The 18,906-nt window shown below is 44.8% G+C and overlaps 1 protein-coding gene across 1 annotated transcript in view; it reads left to right on the top strand.

The window, feature by feature from the left end:
- T265_09223 (hypothetical protein) overlaps positions 1–14,537 on the top strand; it is a gene marked incomplete at both ends in the record, with an annotated part of 21,388 nt that extends 6,851 nt beyond the window's left edge. Inside the window, 6 exons of the mRNA XM_009175242.1 lie at positions 1,754–1,992; positions 2,374–2,667; positions 4,196–4,433; positions 9,157–9,278; positions 10,898–11,209; positions 13,806–14,537. Of these exons, the coding sequence (XP_009173506.1) occupies positions 1,754–1,992; positions 2,374–2,667; positions 4,196–4,433; positions 9,157–9,278; positions 10,898–11,209; positions 13,806–14,231 (1,631 nt within the window). The remainder of the gene's footprint in view (positions 1–1,753; positions 1,993–2,373; positions 2,668–4,195; positions 4,434–9,156; positions 9,279–10,897; positions 11,210–13,805) is intronic.
- Between the last annotated feature and the right edge of the window lie 4,369 nt (positions 14,538–18,906).

Consider the following 18,906-nt stretch of genomic DNA (forward strand, 5'->3'; position numbering starts at 1 on the left):
GTGTAGGCACCTCGGAATGATTGTGTTAAGCTAGCACTAAGTCCCTCCCCCATCCACCTTTATTCTTTTCTTTACAATAAGGCTTTCAAATAAGTCGTGGTTGTACGGCAGTGAAGCATTGGTGTTGAGCACTGATGTCATGCTGTGGTTGATGATGATGATGATGTTTACCAAGCTCTTCTGATGACTTCTCAATCGGTTCCTAACCTTCTCCAATTAATTGAACTCACTTCAATTATGAGAATGTGCTCACTCGGTCCTAATGCCAAGCGGTCTATTGCGTACTCTTTTGTAGTTATTTTTTTTCTGAATGCATGTAATGTTCCTGCTGCGCTTCCCAAATGTCGCATAATTATCTTTTGTCCGCCAGAAGTGTGGGCTCATAAAGAACATAAATTGTGTACTGACCAGTATTAGCCCCCTAATATCCGCCGATGTTATTTCTATAGATCATTTTTGTGTGGTCAAAATAGCATTTTTCACCCAAACATTTCGCGTTTGTGGCACCATCACTGGTATAACGAATGATGACACTCAGTTTTTCGATTTCGATCACCGACAGAATCTTGAGGATCGTTAGTCCTGTTTTCTAGATTTCAGAACGTGTTTTTTTATATCGAGACTGTGCATAATGGATTGTGTGTGCTGCAAAATATCTCTACAACGCCGTATTTTTCCAGCACAGTATCACTGGTAGCAGCACACCGGTATGAAATACTAATACCCAACTGCCATATCATCTAGCACACAGACCACTGAACCTTGGTTTTCATGTGATTTGTGTGAACCACCTGCTTTGTTGTTTCTGAAACCGGAACTATGCGAAATTACGGAATTAATTGAATGCTGATCCATAATAGTCCAACTTACTTCCATCTCACTAGAAAACTAGTAGGGTTGTAGTGGTTAGGAAGTGAGATATTAACCAGTTCATGGTCGAAAAGACCGAACAGGCAGCCAAACAATATGATACGATCAATTCATTAGTATTTATTTATGTAACTGGTTCGGAAGCAACTCTCATTTGTTTGTAATTAAATAAGCGTGGCGATTTGGTATTTGTTTTATGAAACGACTGTTATATTTTAGTCTGCAATAAGTGCTGGTTTGTCAGCTGACCACACAAGGCCGATGTTATCGATCGTCCTGGTGGTTGTCTCTGCGAAGTGGATGGATTGTTTCAACTCTAATTGCGTGATTCGCAAAACCCCACTGATTATGAGAATATGGAGGAGTTCGTTCGCGCACAAACTCGCATTCATTCTGGAACAAACTCCATCTCTTGCAGCGCACCGTCGTTGCTGTGCATGTCCTGTACTGGTGACTGTAGTTATGTGCTCATACAACAACATGCTTTTCGGATTGTACATACAAAACGATTGATGTTTCGCTAGGCAAGTATACTGATACTCCGAGCACACCTTTGGTTATTGTTTGGCCGTATACTGCGATGTAGTTTCCTTCGATGCGATCCAAAGTTACTCTGTTTTTCAACCATTTTTAATGCACGTCTGGCACGTCGAGGACCAGATACTAGGGGCTTGGTGCGCTATTCTCTAGATCGTGTTCATTTGGACGTTTCAAACCATATCTTTTCCAGTGTCGCTGATTTTCCATCTTTCCAACGGCATTTATGTGGTGGTGCTGAGCATCACCAGCGCGGCTTGACTTCATCCTTACCATCGTCAGTTTCTGGCCGTGTACGTGGTGTGCAGTGGTTCTCGAAGAATTATTGTTTCCTCTTTTACCTCAGGTCTCGCAGGATGCGGCATGATGCTAGTGCAAGATCGTAATACCCAAAAATCCCATCTCTACGACTTTATGTGTTCGGCCCCTTCAAATCCATCGGATGTTGATGCTACGAAGCCTGCAAGCCTGGTGGGTGTGCCTGGTTTCGTACGAGGGCTATATACTGTCCACCGGCACTTTGGTCAGCGACGTTGGTCAGATTTGTTCGCTGGCGTGCTCAATTTGGCTGCTGCGGGTTTTCGCGTGAGTTGCCTTGAAGAATTTCAAGGATCCCACTCTATCCCAACATAAGTTTTCGATTCACACAGACTTCCCCAGAAGTGCAACCGATGTGCACTTTTTCCGAATAGCTTTTACCTATGAAGTCTTCCACACTATCCTTTATCGCGTCGGTTTCATACGCGCCATTCGAAAGCATTCTTTTTGTGAGCAAGCCATCATCTGGGTTTTTCAGGGTTTCTCATATTTGGCTAATCTCGTTTTCACAAATATGATTCCCTTTCTACTCATTTTGTGCTGACCACGCCGTTACCCCTTATCGACGTAGGTAAAGCTGTTTAACCCGTAGATTAGTGTTGCATCGTTGTCTCTTTGCATGAAGTTTTGCAACATTCTTTGTTTCAGCCGGATCCGGACCTGTTATCTGCGGCCAAAGCGACTGCTGCTGAACACCCCGGCACATCAGGAATGATTTTCAATGACTTGGCGAAGTTTTCCGGCGAGAGTTACCACCCTCCAGATGCTCTAAAAGCCACGTTAGAGAACCTGAAGAATAGTGGTGAACACTACTTCTACGATGCACACTCTGAACCTGCTTCGTTTAGCAGCCAGCTCTTGTCGTTTCTTAACTCCCAGGGTGTGCACTGGCAAGCTCGGGATATGTCGGATTATACTGTTGAGAAACCAAAACCGATTCTGGTGAGCAGGTTTGTCCGTCAGTACATTTGTCTGTGATTCGGGAGTTTGCGCCAACTTTGAATCTAACTTGCGGATTCCTATGATTTGCGTTCAGTCGAGTCTGTTGGACTTCTGATTAATCATATCCTGTCTCCAACAACGTTGAGGTATGTTTCGGTATTTATCCGACCTGTAGCTGTAGGTAGCTTCGGAGAACAGACATTCTAGTCTGTGAATTGGTTAACTCGCTTTTGGAGTACACACGAATGTTGTTGGTTTGCTTCAGTGCTACAGCAGCCCTTCACATCTTGCATTATGCTCTATCCCCCTACCCGATTTCTGATTGGTACCTATATATATCGGGTGACCTTGGGGAGCGATAACTCAGTTAGCGCACACAAAGTATAGCTGGCCAATAGAAAGGGGGCGCGGTCTTTTTAGATTGAGGTGCAACATGGCGGAAAAGGCGCGAAGTTTAAAATTTAAAATTTTTTCAAAAATAATTTGGCAATAACTCAAAAAATAAACCGTTTTGGGGATACTAACATCCCCAACAGTGTCCTCCCTTGTAAGGCAACCGTAAGAAGACTCATTTGGGTTCTCCATTGACGGATATTACACAAAAAATGAGATACTCTATGGATAACATTTATCTTGCTATGCACCTATGAACAGCTGAGGCCGTTCTAACTCACATTCCTACACAGTCGAGCACGAATACTTGGTCATTCCGCCGTCCTTGTTACCAACTAGTGCATTTGCAGTGATACCCGCGTCGGCAGAGCAGATCGAACTGTCCATCTCAAAGAACATCTGAGCACATTCCATAGTTCTAAACGAAAGCGGTGAAATAGTCACAAAGCTGCTTTATTTCCGCTGAGGCCTGATCTAATCGACTGGACGATTTTTCCTGACCTCAGTTTGATTCTCCAACCCCACACCTCTATTACACAGTGTTGTTTGTCGACTGTTTTACGCTCATATTAGGGATATGCTAACACCACCTATAGATTGGCCAGAAATATCTAGTCTCCTCGGGCCGCGCTGCTTGCAAGCAGTGATGAAAAGGGTATCAGGTGTCAAGGTGACCTGGCCACATTCTCGTTTTGGCTGCTACTTTGGTTTATTGCTATTTTTACGTTTTACGCTCATATTAGGGATATGCTAACACCACCTATAGATTGGCCAGAAATATCTAGTCTCCTCGGGCCGCGCTGCTTGCAAGCAGTGATGAAAAGGGTATCAGGTGTCAAGGTGACCTGGCCACATTCTCGTTTTGGCTGCTACTTTGGTTTATTGCTATTTTTCTATCTAGCAAGCCTTTGGAAGATGGTGGTGTCGCTATGGACACCGCCCTTAGCGGATATCTGTTGACCACGTGTTATCTAACTGCCTGGACTTCCGCATGCAGCCAGCTGAGTTGACCCTATCCTCCCCGTTGTCACAATGTAATTATTACGAATTCCTCAGCATTTGTTACACGCATTTAGTGGGCCTAGTTTCCTGAATACCCCACAATTGTGATGTAATTCCCTCCATTCCTATCTAGATGTCATTTGCTGGGTTCACCCTTGAAGCCTTTCCGTCACCATCGAGTGGAGGTTCTTTCCTACTGAGTTTGCTCGGCAATCTTTGGGTAAAGAATTTACGAGTGCCACTGGATCCTGGAGCCTTGGCGAAAAAAGTCCCCAATGCCACCGCCACGATGCTTCATCGACTCATCGAGTTAAGCAAACTATCTGAAGCACAAGCACTGAGACTTGGAGATATCAACGATGACCTCATTAGTGCGTTTGTTTTCCGTTCAGTCCATTTTATTTTGTCGAAGTCTTTAGTCATTCATTATAAACTCACAGGGTGTTTGATTTAGAACCTTCTGGGTTCTTGATTGTATTGATTACGTAACTATCATTGGTGTATGGGGTCCACTGTAGCATTATTTGAATGTGTACCGCCTCTGACAGCCAAGCTAGGCGTCTTCGCGTCAAACAGCTATTCATAGTCCAGGAGCACTACGATTCCCTCCGAATCACTTATCCGGCGACTTAATCTCTGCCACTTCTTGAATGCAATAGCATCGTGAAAACTGAACAGCCCGAGTGAAGAAAATCCCTTTTCTCTTTTCCTAACCTTTAAGATGCAGTTCTTCCTCTCTGAAGGTACTACCTTGACGGACCGACCAAAACTGGCTCTTCTTGGAATGTTCTGAAACTTGTTGATGGCCTCAGAAGGTCAATCAAAAGCATTTTTATGAGTATATATGATTTCACCACGCCACCCATTAAGCACTACTAGGCGCAAGAGTGGACGGGCACAGGTGTTATTTTCCAAATTGATAGCGATTTTCATGCTCGTTTGGACTGGCAACTGCGTAAACTAAGTTGCATGGATAAGTCATACAAACGGTTGCCAATTTTTGTTCAACCACTTGACAAGTCAAGCGATACCTCGTTGATTTTCCCTCTTGCGAGTGACGAATCGTTCGAATGCCTGATATCCTTTGTACAGAGATCCAATGGTTTTTGCACAATTATCAGTCGGTCGTAGTGACGGGTGACAGCTTGCGATATTTTACTCAACGTTTTTTTCGAAAATAGCCACCTGTATGTCTCCCTACATCTGTGACACTCGAAGTAATTCTTTGACCACGAAGGGGGGCTCAGTGGTTAGAGCGCTAGCTTACTGACTGGAAGGTCCGTGGTTCAAACCCGAACTCTTCAAAGCGACTTCTCCTGTCTAGGCTTGGACAACCTAGCAGTATTCCAGCCCTCGTGCTTCCTTCTGGTGGTATGGCAGTTGGGCACCGAAAGGGTGTTACAGCCGAATGTTTTTTTTACCAGGAACTCGTTTCAACGTCCAGACATTCACAAAAATTCATCATCACGGTTCTCATTGACAGCATGCACCTCACATACCTACTTTTAAAGGCTTGAGATGCATGTATTCCTTCCTTTTTACATGCTCCACTGGCCCATGTACTCACTTGAACATGCTTCGGTTTCTGTCATAAATCGTCCTGTCAGTGACAATTCGGAGATTCTGTCGCTATACGTTGTGCTGCTGATGTTAGGTTTTGTGTACTCAAGTTAGCGTGCTGATTTAAGGTGAACTCTAGAACAGATACGGGACGTCATTCGCCTCTCGATCTGCTGTGGCCACAATATTCCGAAGCATGTGATCGTCTGTCAGAAGGCGTCCGGACACGAAAAGTACATGTGCAGGCAACTACGCGTCCCCAAGGTCACCGTCGGTACCACATATGGCAGGTGCGTTGGCGGACCCTACCAAATACGGCTTAGAAGCATACGACCAGCAGTGTGGGTGTGAAATCGTTCACGGCAGGAATATAGACATGAGCTGGAGAGAACGAGCAACCGAATGACTATAATTGGCCATTTTGTCATCCTATATGTTTACACAGAAGCTCTGTATGTTTGTCCTGACAAAACGGGGGTGTCCGCCGCTCTCTATCTTTTCCTTATCGCGTGATCTGGCAGGCTCAGTTCAGGCGTAACCAATAGACGGCCACCCACTATACTACAACCTGGCAAAAGCACTTGACAAAGTAGCTTCCCAGTAAGGGGTCCCAATGCACGTGTCAGCAGACTTATTTCGGATATGTACAGCCTTGCGACTTCCACAATCTCGCCACGATAATGATGAGGGTTGATATACGCCACCCGTAATTTGCATCAGACTGGTCTGAGCGGGAGACGACCTGTCACATTCTGGTTTTCATTTTCTCCAGGCTTATAGTGTATACGAAGCTGTCGGGTGGAAATGAGCAGCAGAAGATTATCGGTCTTACTAGATTATTTACGTGAACCCTCACGGACCAATGTTTCTGTTATCACTCGCATTTTGAAAACCTACTTTCTCATTGTGGCATTCACCTCTTGGCAACCTTCGCTGGTGATCACGGGCTATCTGTGAAACAATTCACATACCGCACTACTGCCAATGGCTTTAGAATATTTATTCGAAGACATAAAGTGTGGACATCAACCGTATATCTCGGCTTACGGTCTCTTAAATGAATGCACTTACCGGCCAGTACACTTGCAACTCGTGGATTTGTGAGGACTGTTGAACTGGTGGGACGAAGTTGGATTGAAGGCTTCAAGCAATATGCCCCTTTAGTCAGTCAAGTTGGTCATCCCCAGGTGCTTATGGGATTCAGTTTTTTTCGAATATTCATCGCTACGGTAAGATTTTAAAGGCCAAGTTTACTCATGGCTATCCACAACCATACATGTTCAATATCTTGATGCCGCTGCCTGACCTGTTGCTGTCTAAAAGGACATCAAGTGAACGGGAGGTGCGTAAGAAAATTCCATCCACGAAAGTGAAATATACGTAACTCATCAGATGGTCGGTTACTCACCTGTGTTTGCCGCACTCTGAAAGTCTCCTGCTGGAAACGTGTACAGATAACGGTTCCGATAAATTCATCTAACTGTGCGATCTGCACACCTGCAAGCTTTTATGTGAGCTGTCATCGCTTATGCTGTCCTGGGCAGCAAGGGACGAAGCAACTGCGTCATCAGAATCCTCACAAATATTCCGATAGAAATGAAAGCCAGTTATTGATCCACGTTATCAGTAATTGATAGCGATGTGATTGATGTAAATCTGTTGTGGCACGCTGACAAAGGACACTGTGTGGCCAAACGACTTGGGTTGTCGCGGAAGTTCTAAAACAGTCTGAGGTTAGGACACAGCTGAGGCATTCGTTCACCATTGTCCGTGCGTACCGAATCCAATCCAAGTCGAACGCCCGATTGAGTCACAAATGCGCTAAGTTTGTCCACTTGTGCACTCAAATATCCGACATCCACAACGATATGGGGGTTTTAATGAGCTGTGATGTGACACTTAACGCGCCATGAAGGTTTCTTGAGTCAGGGCTACAGTTTATTGGGACCTATCCAGATACGATGAACACATCGATTAACGTCTTTATGACGCGATTCCTTCACGGACTGGTATGGATTGAAGCACGGACCTTTCTATCGGTCCCTGCGCAGCTGGTCGCAGCGGGGTCTGGGTCACCAAACGTGCGCGCCCGGAAGCAAGTCGGGATTAATGTAGCAGTTAGTTCAACGACTATGCTTAAATCTTTAATTCTTTTTTCCGGGATCCAGCAGAGTGCGATACGCAGATTTCGAGGCCATTACCGATACAGGGTGATTGGGGTCGTCAATCCCAACAGACAGATCTACAAGGAGATTTGGTAGTCTGTCGCACACTGATGATGTCCTTTGGACTGGAAGCGTATAGCCAAACCGCCGAGTGGATCGACTGCCACTGCAAGGCGTGTATTGTTGATAAAATAAAGGTAGGGTAAGAAGTACAGGAAAGAGAAATATGGGGCATGTGTCAGCAGTAGCATGTTTTCACCTACTCGTCTTACTGTGTGTAGTAAGACTAATGGCACCATGCGACGGCCGATGTGACATGAGATCACTTCTGGTTATAGGAATCATGTTTGTACTCGGACCGAAATTCAGCCAGCATATTCAAACGAGGAGAATGATTAAGACCCATACTTGAAGCCTACGGTTCAAAAACCTGTCCGCCAGGCAGCGATATCTGGAGGTACACGTGTCCGGAGGCCAGCCGTCCCTAATAACCGAACTTGGACGAATGTGTCGCGTGCAGGACACGGACCAAACGAAGACATGCCCTGACTGGTCAGAACGCCAGCCAATCCGGATCGAGCATCTTTGACTCGACGCTTCTCGCCCCCTCACGGAGATTCTAGCACGACCTTGTGGAGCACTCTGGGATTCCCCTATGAATATACTTGTAATGATTTTCCTTTGTCTCCATACAGGGCTGCGTAGAGCTACCGTGCCTTTTGATATAGTGGGCGGAGCAGGAAGTCAAGGGACCGATAGAGAAATTTGCACTACCGTTCAGCAAGTCACAACAACGCGTCAGGGCATTAGGGTTTTTAAGGAACTGGTCACCACTCAGGTTCAGTCCCAAAACTGGAGATCGTGTTGGTCAACCCTCTAACTATTGACCAACGTTTTACGGGTGACTGCCGGTTGTGCGTGAAAGTCAAACAGAAAACTGATATGTACCTACCTGTTTCGTGTATCGCTTTAGTTCTCTCATCAACATATTCCGTGTTTTTGTACATGCGACCAAAAAAATGTTAACTTTCCTCACCATCCCGAAAGTGCACAATGGATCTGAATAATAGTAAATATTGTACGTCATCGCTGTTGCAGCTGTCATTTTCAGTTTCTGAGTTTTTTTTTCAACTTCGACGCTTAGACTAACCCTTATGGCCGTAACTTATCCCCGTCTGAGTAGATGCCCGATTTGGCATAGCCAGACTTCATATAAATGTACCATACATTGCAGCATCAAATTCAGCTTTCCATTATGCTTGTTTTGTTCTGTTTTTCACGCTAGTTTAGTCTTTGTGGTACACAGTTGTAACACGAAACCACTCTGCGTTTTTCGTCAAGGTGTTCATTTTTATTTTTCGAAATATAGGTGCACAAGCCAAAGCAGCTCAGAATCAAATGCTTGCTCTTGAAAGCCGAATTCCGATGGTGGATTCAGTCACTGACACACGCACCTTCCCTCCAAACGCCGAACTGCTGGAGAGTCCCAATGTGAGCTCAGCGTTTTTTAGTTTGTATCATCGTTAAGCATTTTACCCCAAGATGCTATTTGGAGGTGAACTTTGAAGGTGAACTTTCTTCAAAACTGATTCAACACCAGTAGACCAGGTTGTGGAGAAATAGCACCAAACTGTAAGAGCCTCCGGAGGGATTTACACTCATTTGCAAACTAATTTGTTTTTTCGAGAGACTCACCTGGAACCAAATTAGTTTGCAAATGAGTGTAAATTCGCTAATTTCGTGCAATTTGGTTTCAAGAAGGACATAAGGTTGACGGAAACCCGGGGATTGCGCCTACCCAAAAAGGGCAAAACCGGTCGTGGGCTGTCGACGGATTTTCAGCAACCTTATGAGTAGTACATTACAAAGCCTCCAGAGGACTTTTTTGAACTGACTGTTAGTAGTCTTCGACTGATTTTATCTCCTAATGTCACTATAGTGCAAACTTCACTGAATACCTCTCATTTCGGACACAAGTTTAGATTTTAGAGACATCCGAGAGCAATCCTTTCGCTTTTCGCACAAGTACCTTGTCAGCCGTGTGGCTGATCGGTTTGACGCTGCGAGGCATATTGCTTGGGTGGCTCGGTGAGGAAGGCCCAAAAGCTGACCACAATGTGAATGGAGCATGATTTCAAATGAATAAAAGTTAACGTCATATGCAGTCACAAATTGGCGAAACCGAGGTTCTATAGTAGCCTAAGATACGTAATTTAGACGGTTCTGATGATCTGGCTTGTTCTTCGTGCGAACTGAAAACAGGTGTTGTTCATAATACTCAAGTCACAATATAGAAGTGATCTTTCATTGTCAGGAATTTTGCTTTTTCTATCGGTAAAGGTATGTTTAGAACGATTCAGAAAATTGCGGTCGGCTACCACTTAACGACCACCACCTTGCTGGCCGAGGAGAAAAAATCACCTTTCAGCGTTGCAACACTTACATTCGTACTGTCTAATAAACGAATCCAAAGTTTTCGAGAAATACACTCATTTGCAAATCAATTTGGTTTTCACGAGAGACTCAACTGAATCTCTCGTTTATGATATTCTACAACTGGAGGTGCTGCACGCAGGCTGCCTCATGTTTCAGTTGGTACGATATTTGGGATACCGCAGTATATTTTCATAAAGTTTCTCAGATTCTTGAGCATCAGTCCGTTCTGAACAGACGTAAGTCATTTCAAAAGTGTCAAGACCCGTATTCAGTTTATGAAGTCTATTTTCAAAGGAGATGGAAGAGAATAAACATGGACTTGTAAGGCTTTTCATAATACGACAAAAGTTTGCAAAAACGTCTCCTGGTTTATGATGTTTCTAAGCAACCAAACGTACTGCACCAGGTCGCCTCATGGTACGATGTTCGTAATACACCACTCATAAGGTCGAAGAATTTCCAGCAACCTAATGAGTAGTGTGTTACGTCTAAACATGATTGTTGTAACCTGAATTGGATTAGCGTAGACCAGGGAAAAGCGGGTGACCATAATCAAGTTTGACTCAGTAAAACATGATCTCCATATCTTATTTGGGATGGGACGTAAATGGACAGAAATATTTTATGGGTCACATTGGTTAAGCCGTTTTTTTCTTGTAATTTGCCTTTTGCAGTTTAAAATTGGTGACACTGGGATTCTGACAACAGATTCAAATGCGTTAACTGTGTCATTGAGCTTGTTTCTTGGTTCCCCGTTCGGTACTGGACAGTACGTTCCGAAAACTGGTGTACATCTCAATGCAGCCATGAAACTCTTCTTCAGTTCGTCTGGTCCAGTGCAGCCTGTGTTAAATACGATTGGTCCTAAGCGACGCCCACTAGTTCCAGGTTCCCCCGTCTATCTTTCGACGACTCACCGCAAATGCGGTGTCCGTGTAGGTATAACTACTAGCGGCGGACTATGGGGGACGATTGATGCGGCCCAAGTAAGTTCATCACTGCTTGACGTTTTCAAACAGTTTACTAAGCACCCGACACCTATGGAAAGTTCACTTAATGTTACACTTCTTGAGCGATATTGAGGCAACTTCACATGCAGGGTAAAATGTCCTTTCAAACTTCAAAATCAGCTCATCGCTACATTGCCTTCGAAGAGGTCAGATGACCACGTTGACGAAGATCACAAAACAGCCATTGAGCACCTTCATCAAATCGCTTTGAGGGGTATCGTACGCTTCTTATATGGTACCTTGACCAGCTACACACACGTTCACCTAATTAGAGCAGCCGTTTGTCTTAACCTTCTCGATCACTCTGACTACTCCGCTGTTGCGTAAGATATTCGGTTTTGAACTCAAGCTTGGTTGAACCAATTTGTCGCGTGTGATGTGCTTGAGAGGTACGAACTGCTGTGGACGGTTAATCAGATGGTCGTCGGACCAATAAGGTTTAGCGGTCTTTCCTTGACGGAACACACCACAGCGATGGTTCACTATTTATAGCGGGACATATGGCCCACAAGTTGAATTGTGTTCAGCTGCATGCTTTCGATCACCCTCTAGGTTAACATAAGTTTGTGAACGATGGTCACCTGACCTTTGTACTCAGTACGAGGTTACTCGCTTGTTGAAACTGAGGTGTGTGACGTCGCGCTATCTGAGATTGACAGAGGTCAATATGGGCCAACAAAGACTCAGGATTGGGTAGCTGGAAAACTGTTGACAAAGATAAACAAAAGTTATCAGTAAAAAATCGTTCAGCTACCATGCTACCAGAAGGAAGCGCGAGAGGTTGGATACTGCCGGGTTACCCAAGCCTAGATAAGGGAAGTCGAGATGCAGAGCTGGGGTTCGAACCACGGACCTCAAGGTCAGTAAATTCGCGCTCTTACCACTGAACCATCTCTCCCGGCTAATCAAGCGCGGCATACCTCTAGGGCGAAGTGTAGAATTAGATGCAAATACTTCCATAACATACTGCCTCAGGCCAACCAGTGTCTCAAATTTACAGAGATACCGCGATTTGGATAGCGCAACCACTGATGCAGAATGAAAAATACACAGAACACCAATAGTTGACAGGTTGTTCAAGTGAATCACCACCATGTTCGAATCAAAGGTAAAGATCGTTACCCGAATAGGAGCGTAAGTAATCCGTGTGATCTTACCGTCACGAAAACGTCCAAAACAGTTACCGATAAGTAGCACACAGGCGGAGTAATTGTATGGGAGAATTATCATGCTATCAAATTAGATACAATACTCGACATACTCTTACTTGCACACGAATTTGGCTTTGACAGGAGACTCAACGGAATCCGGCTGAATCTTCCATCCCTTTGCTGCAATATTCGAGATATCGCAGTACATTGTCTGGACGTGACTTTCTACTCATAGGGTTGCTGAAAACTGCGCTTACCTGCTGAGCCCCAGGAAGGGCAAGCTTGTGTGTTACGTCAAAATCCAATATTCCTCAAGATAATTCATCCATATCTTACGAAGCAACAGGGTGAGTGCAACGGGAAACAGTAATCCTGAGCATCCGATAGCATACTGAGTGCAATGCCATAGGTAAGGAAATAAGATGAGCTAGTCGGGGTATAACATATGAAAGATTGTACTTTGTAAGAGTAATAACACTCACCTGACAAACGCCTATACGTTTAGCGAGAAAACGCTGACTTGTAGATAAGGGCACTCAAAGTTGGTGTGATGTACTCCTCATGTGTCCCTCCCCTCAGTTACCGTCTCCGACGCGATCCTCGGGTCCCCTCATCCAACTCAGCAATACTCTTCAGTAAGTTGGCCAATATAACCATGGCCCTCACACCGTAGTGGTTAGAAAAGAAGAGAAAATGCTGTCTCCATTTGAACCAAGGAAAACAGTGACGGGTCAAACTGTGACGTGGTATCAAATAGAGTGGATTGTCAACCCAATCTCAGGAAAAAGGATCTTCATTTAGGATAGATAGGGTTCGGTTGCTGTTTGGGCTCCACGTATGGACATGTTTCAGATGAAAGAGCTGATTAAAGGTATAGGGCGATGGTCGAGCGAAGTTACATCTTTAGTTACTTATGGAGATTGTGTTATTCGGGAGGACCATCCGTCTCCTGAAATGTTACACTACCTCCAATTGTACTACAGGCTTCTACCATGGTTAACAGTTTGAACATACCAGCGAACTCAGTGTTTTCACTTTCAGTATCAAGTTGTTACTTTGGGTTCAAATGAGTGTGTCACTTTTTGTGGAGATTTCGTCCTGTAAGTGAAGCCAATCTATGCTGAAAGGCCGAGAAGCACTGTACGGCTGTTTCATCCTTATTGGGAATCATCAGCAGTGCGCATCTCACGAAACTCCGGAGAGTCTCGAACCCGCGACCTCCTGGCCAGTAGTTTGAACACAACCGTTCGGCCACGGGTGGCTGAGTGTATCATGTATGTGATAGAGTCGCTTCACAGCGTTTGTTTTCTCGTGCTGTCCTGTCTCTGTCAGAATGTGCCTGTTGAGCTTGAACCACAGTTTCTACTTGTCGAATCAGATGTTTTTTGTCTCAATTATTTTCCTCTATTCTTCGCCGACAGGTGATCGCCGATGCAGCCTTGTTTCTACGTAGTCCACCGTGCACTCCACCAAAGGGTATCACTACACCAGTGGATGATGTTGCTGCAAGTACATTGTTGGGCAACAAACAAACTTCAGCAGACCAACCAACTCACGTGGGTTACTCACCAGCGAGTGACGCTGGTTGCTTAGGTTTTCAGGCATCCAGTGGCCTTCCCCGTCTTCGTTCCGGTCCTGTAATTCAGAATGACTCTGGTTTGAGTGATCCAGTCTCCGCGGAACCAAAGTTCGACACTAACTTGGCCACCGGTTTGGAGGGAGTTGGGCATAAAATGAGCACTGTGTCGGAACCGTGGCCAGGACGAGTTTCAGTGGTTGGCTGGAACGGTTATAATATAGTCTTGTCAGTTGATCATCGCGGTTCATGGAAGTCCGCACAATTTTAACTTCGCTTGTCTCTACCCTTCCCATTGGCTGTGAACTGTGCACATATCATTCTCATACGGACACCGCACTCCCTCCTAAACTTAGATAACTCTGTCGTGACAGTTTGCTTTTATTGTCCGAGGCAGTGGTTCTTCTATCGGGTTCGGTTATTTTTACCCTATCTTTCAACTTGATTTCATTGTATTTTGTGTGTGCGTCTCGATTTGAACCATGACAGACTTGCCTTCTAAGTTCATTTGGCGCTGCTTATGAGTGTTGAAAAACAGCCGTTGTTTGCATTTCGAAGCAATACTGAATTGTGCCATGGGGACGAGCAAGCTTTCATTACGGGACTTTATGGCAAGCATAGAAATTCGTTGTTTTAGAAAGAATGTAGATGGCACTGCCTGGCGGTAAGAGACTTGCGAGCTGCACAGGGATACGTGGTCGTAAGCAGGTTTGATTGCGTACCAGAGAACGCACGAGAAAGGTCAACGCGTTTCTGTAATCGATGACTTCCAGTTCAGCCTGGCAACCCGGTGATGCCAACCGGCCGTGCTACAAGGTCTGTATCATCTGATTTGTTCTTAGAACAATCGGTCAGTTCTGCAAATGAACGTATCACCTTAACCGCAAGTAAACTTTTAAATGACATGCGAGTTATAAAGATCACTCAACTTCTCAGTTGAGACAATACTTCGGGTTGTCTAGGCCAGCTGCCCTTGAGGGGCCCTATAAGGTCGCCATCAACTTGTGCATGCACCACAGTCTTCCTTGCTGTGATCGTCACGATGATTAGAGGTTTTAGTTTGCCCTGCGAGTAGGCGTTAACTGTAGGTAACAATAGAAATGACGTGGTACTTTGGAGAGAGCTCGAGGTAGCCCAGGATAGTCACCTACCAGAAGGTCTGTAGAAAAACGTTCAACTGTAACACCCTTCCGGTGCCCAGCCGCCATGCCACCCGAAGGTTGCACGGGGGCTGGGATGCTGCCAGGTTGTCCAGGCCTAGACAGGGGAAGTCGAGAGGCAGACGTCGGGTTCGAACAACGGACCTTCCGGTTAGTAAATTCGCGCTCTAACCACTTGGGCCACCTCGCCCCGCCCCGGAAGGTCTGTGGTTCAAACCCAGCCTCGGGATCTTCTTCGCTTGGAAAACCTGATAGTATCTCACCCTTTGTGCTTCCTTCAAATGGCATGGCAGCTATGCACCGAAAAGATGTTATTGCTGAACGAATATTTATATTACTTTTGCATGGCAGAAAGGTTACTGAAATGAAGACACTGATCACCCTGCATAGCCTTACAATTTGCGGTACCTGCGAACTCCCATCGGAACTAAGCTAAACCATCTTTAGACCTATTCTTATAGGCAAATTATGGTGAATATTGTTTTGAATATCAAAAAACAAACCGAAATTATGTTCGGGAGTGGTAAGCAAAATGTCATCAGCACATCTCTTGTAGAGAAATTTGCTGGAAGTAGTGTCCTGGAATTCTACCTTTGTCAGGCAAATTTCAGCTAAGGCTGAACCACTCGTAACGGCGTGATCCACGTGCTCCTATGCAGAACACTGGCAACTGTCGAACTAGTTTTGCATTTAGGGTTGCCCTCAATGGCACGCCGGGTTTTGAAGAACCCCTCGTTGGATGTGTTTGCGTGCTAGTGGATTTGATTTGTCTGTGATGGTGTTCTGTTAAAACACTATTTTTCTCAATGTCTCAGGTTCCTCATAACGTATTTTCCATCAAAGGAATTTTTTCGGAGGTTATTCATGGTATAAATTTCCGCTTCTAATGGAGGATATCGGCCACTGTCCTGTCCAGCATGGCTACCGCGACCCTGTTGAGTTGCAGATTGGTGTACGATTGGACCGTTCAGGTCCATATAGAAACGGCTGAAGATTTAGAAGATGTTCTCAACTGAGAACATCCTAATCAGACACACTTCAACTTTTTATGATGTTCTTATTCACTCTCCGGGTCTGACCCGCGCTTAGGCCTTGCTGATGTAGGTACCAGGTATCCAGTCGCACAGCTGAGACTAAAAGCTTGTTCAGATGCAGACGGTCACTATTAAATATTTTTAGATTTTGGGCCGAAATGGACCGTGGTTAGAGCGCGAATTTACTGACCGGAAGTTCCGTCGTTCGAACCCGACCTTTGCCTCTCGACTTTCCCTGTCAAAGCTTGGGCAATCTGGTGCAACGTTGATACTACTGATGGGGAGGCACGCGAGTAGTATGTGTTGTTCGTGGAATTTCGGTTTGCGTCTCTTGAAAACGGGAGATCTGTTGCAGAATTTGTGGTGTCGCTTTGTAACATTTTCTTGGATTTGGGCGAGAGTGATTGGAATCAGAGAATATCCAGGAAAGTTCAAGAAGACGCGTTTAGAAGAAGATGGATGTCTAGTATTCGTAACCAAGATGCAAATTAGAGTTTTGCTTCCCTGTCCAATGGTCTGTAACCGGTCAGTTGGCATTTTCCAATGAATAACTCCTCAGTGAATGCCTTCTTCCTTTTACTGGTAGTATCCCAGCCATCGTTCTTGCTTCGGGTGGCGTGGCACCTAGGCACCGAAGGGGTCTTTACAGCTGAACGATTTTTTTTACATTTTGGATTCTTCGAACTAACCTCGACTGTTGGGCTGAGAAATCCATCCCAAGATCCCTGTTTTCGAGTACACACTCATTTGAAATCGGGCCCCTATGTTGACTGCTGCTAGAGCGAAACTCTTAGATTGGTATTCGTACATCGTGAGAAGTGTAGTGAGTTTTCACGCAGATTTGACTTCATGGGTTGCATCCGCAAATGATTTTGCTCGTCTGTGCTTCCTCCAAACGGTGTTTTAAGGTTATGGATGAGGTCGGAACTCGTGAAAGAGGCGTTGCCAATGATTCCAAATCCCTTGATTTCTAATAAACTACCACAGGTATCTTGATTCCATGAAAGCTATGTTATCACATTTTTGTTGCCAGCCAAACTTTGTAGCCCTCCCAACCCAATTGTGCCTTGAAATATTCGCCTTTCCTATTTCAAGAAGAGCATCTGTTGATTACTTGGCGTGCTTTAGGCCAAAGTTATACAGTGTTTGAGTCACCGCTGTAGAAAAGCCACTTGAACAAAGCAACCCCAAATTTTGTCCATTTTTTATAACATGCCACAGCGTACTTGACAGTTTAGCGGTTGAACAATATTTGTCTGATCATGAATACTGACAGAAGCATGGTTGTTCACTGCTGCACAGCTGTGTTAACCTGTTTAAATGAAAAAAACTTTCGTGTCATCGTTACGAGGTTACTTTGACTTACCGCACCGGTTGTGCACCCCCATATCTCTGAGTTACACTCCAAAGTGTGGTTCTAACCGGGACATATCATCTCATATAACTACGGTGAGAATGGTTGTGGTCCAAAGAACACCATTCTTCCGCGAAATGCAGTCGTTTGCCCGCCAATTTTTGTTTTACCGGAATGTCCAGCTCGATTTCCCGTTTGTGGTACTCTTCAACTGTGAATGTGCTGCACAATGACCGCCTCATGTTCCAGTTGATACGGTATTCGAGATGTCGCAGTCCCTAAGGGAACACTGCTCATATTCAGTTGAAGAATGTCACCAACCAGATTGGTGCGTATCGGAGCGTATTTCGAGAACTTGGGTTCAAGTAGGACATATGATTCATGGAACATGCGTTCTTGGTGGGCCCCAAGAAAGACGAAACATGTCGTGGGTTGTCGAAGAGTCCTCAGCAACCTTATGAGTAGAGTTTCTCAAAGAACAGCCTTTTGTTCTTTCAAGTTGAGGGATCGAACAGCAGTGATCTCTCCTTCAAAATCTTGGCTGCTATATTAGCTCAACAATGCCCACCATTGTTTTTCGACCAGGCTTCTAAGCCAACGGCTTTGTTTGGGGTCCCGGGTCATCAACCTCGATGCCAACGTACTTTTCTTGACGATGAATTTGAACCTTGAATGTTTCCAGTACGTCTGCATTTACTGCACTGAAATCGGTGGATGGAGCACCTAAAGGAGCCTAACAGTCCTTGAAACTCTTATTGTGATAAACCTTTAGATGTTACGTAGCATAAATTATGAAGCGGTTATCTAGATCAGCGGTTAGGTCGAAGCAGATGAGCGATCGGGGTGCTTTGGCAGGTTTATAATCAAGAGTGGGGACAGTGAACAGGATGGCTCTGGAACGGACATTGAATGAATACCAAGTCGACGTCCACAGAAACCACTGTTGTCAACTGCTTCGTCTTACCGGTTCAGAGGTTGACTTCTCATCTCTACTACGCTAAACCAATCAATTTAAATGCACGTTCCAAGGATAGGTCATCTATCTTTGATTCGTCTTGATAAAGAATATTTCGGATGAACAACAAGGAACAGTTAAGCATTAAAAGTAAACCAGCATCGTATACAGATGCAGATAAGATGCTGTTGTATTCACACACGTGGCTGTCCGTATCACGCAGGCATGTCACTCAAAAGCTATGGATAAACTTCAACTCGCTAACAGACACCAGCTGATTGCACGCTGCACTGTTGGTCAATACACTGATCACGTGGCCACATCACATTTCAGTTTAATTATGATTAGCTTGTCCTTAGTTGTCAAGTGCTTGGTAACATTGATTGGTAGTTTGTTCATCGTCTTTATCACAGAGTGCAGTTTTTCAATATATATATATATAT

The sequence above is a fragment of the Opisthorchis viverrini genome (genome assembly GCF_000715545.1).
Source record: "Opisthorchis viverrini unplaced genomic scaffold opera_v5_265, whole genome shotgun sequence".
Classification (NCBI taxonomy): domain Eukaryota; kingdom Metazoa; phylum Platyhelminthes; class Trematoda; order Opisthorchiida; family Opisthorchiidae; genus Opisthorchis; species Opisthorchis viverrini.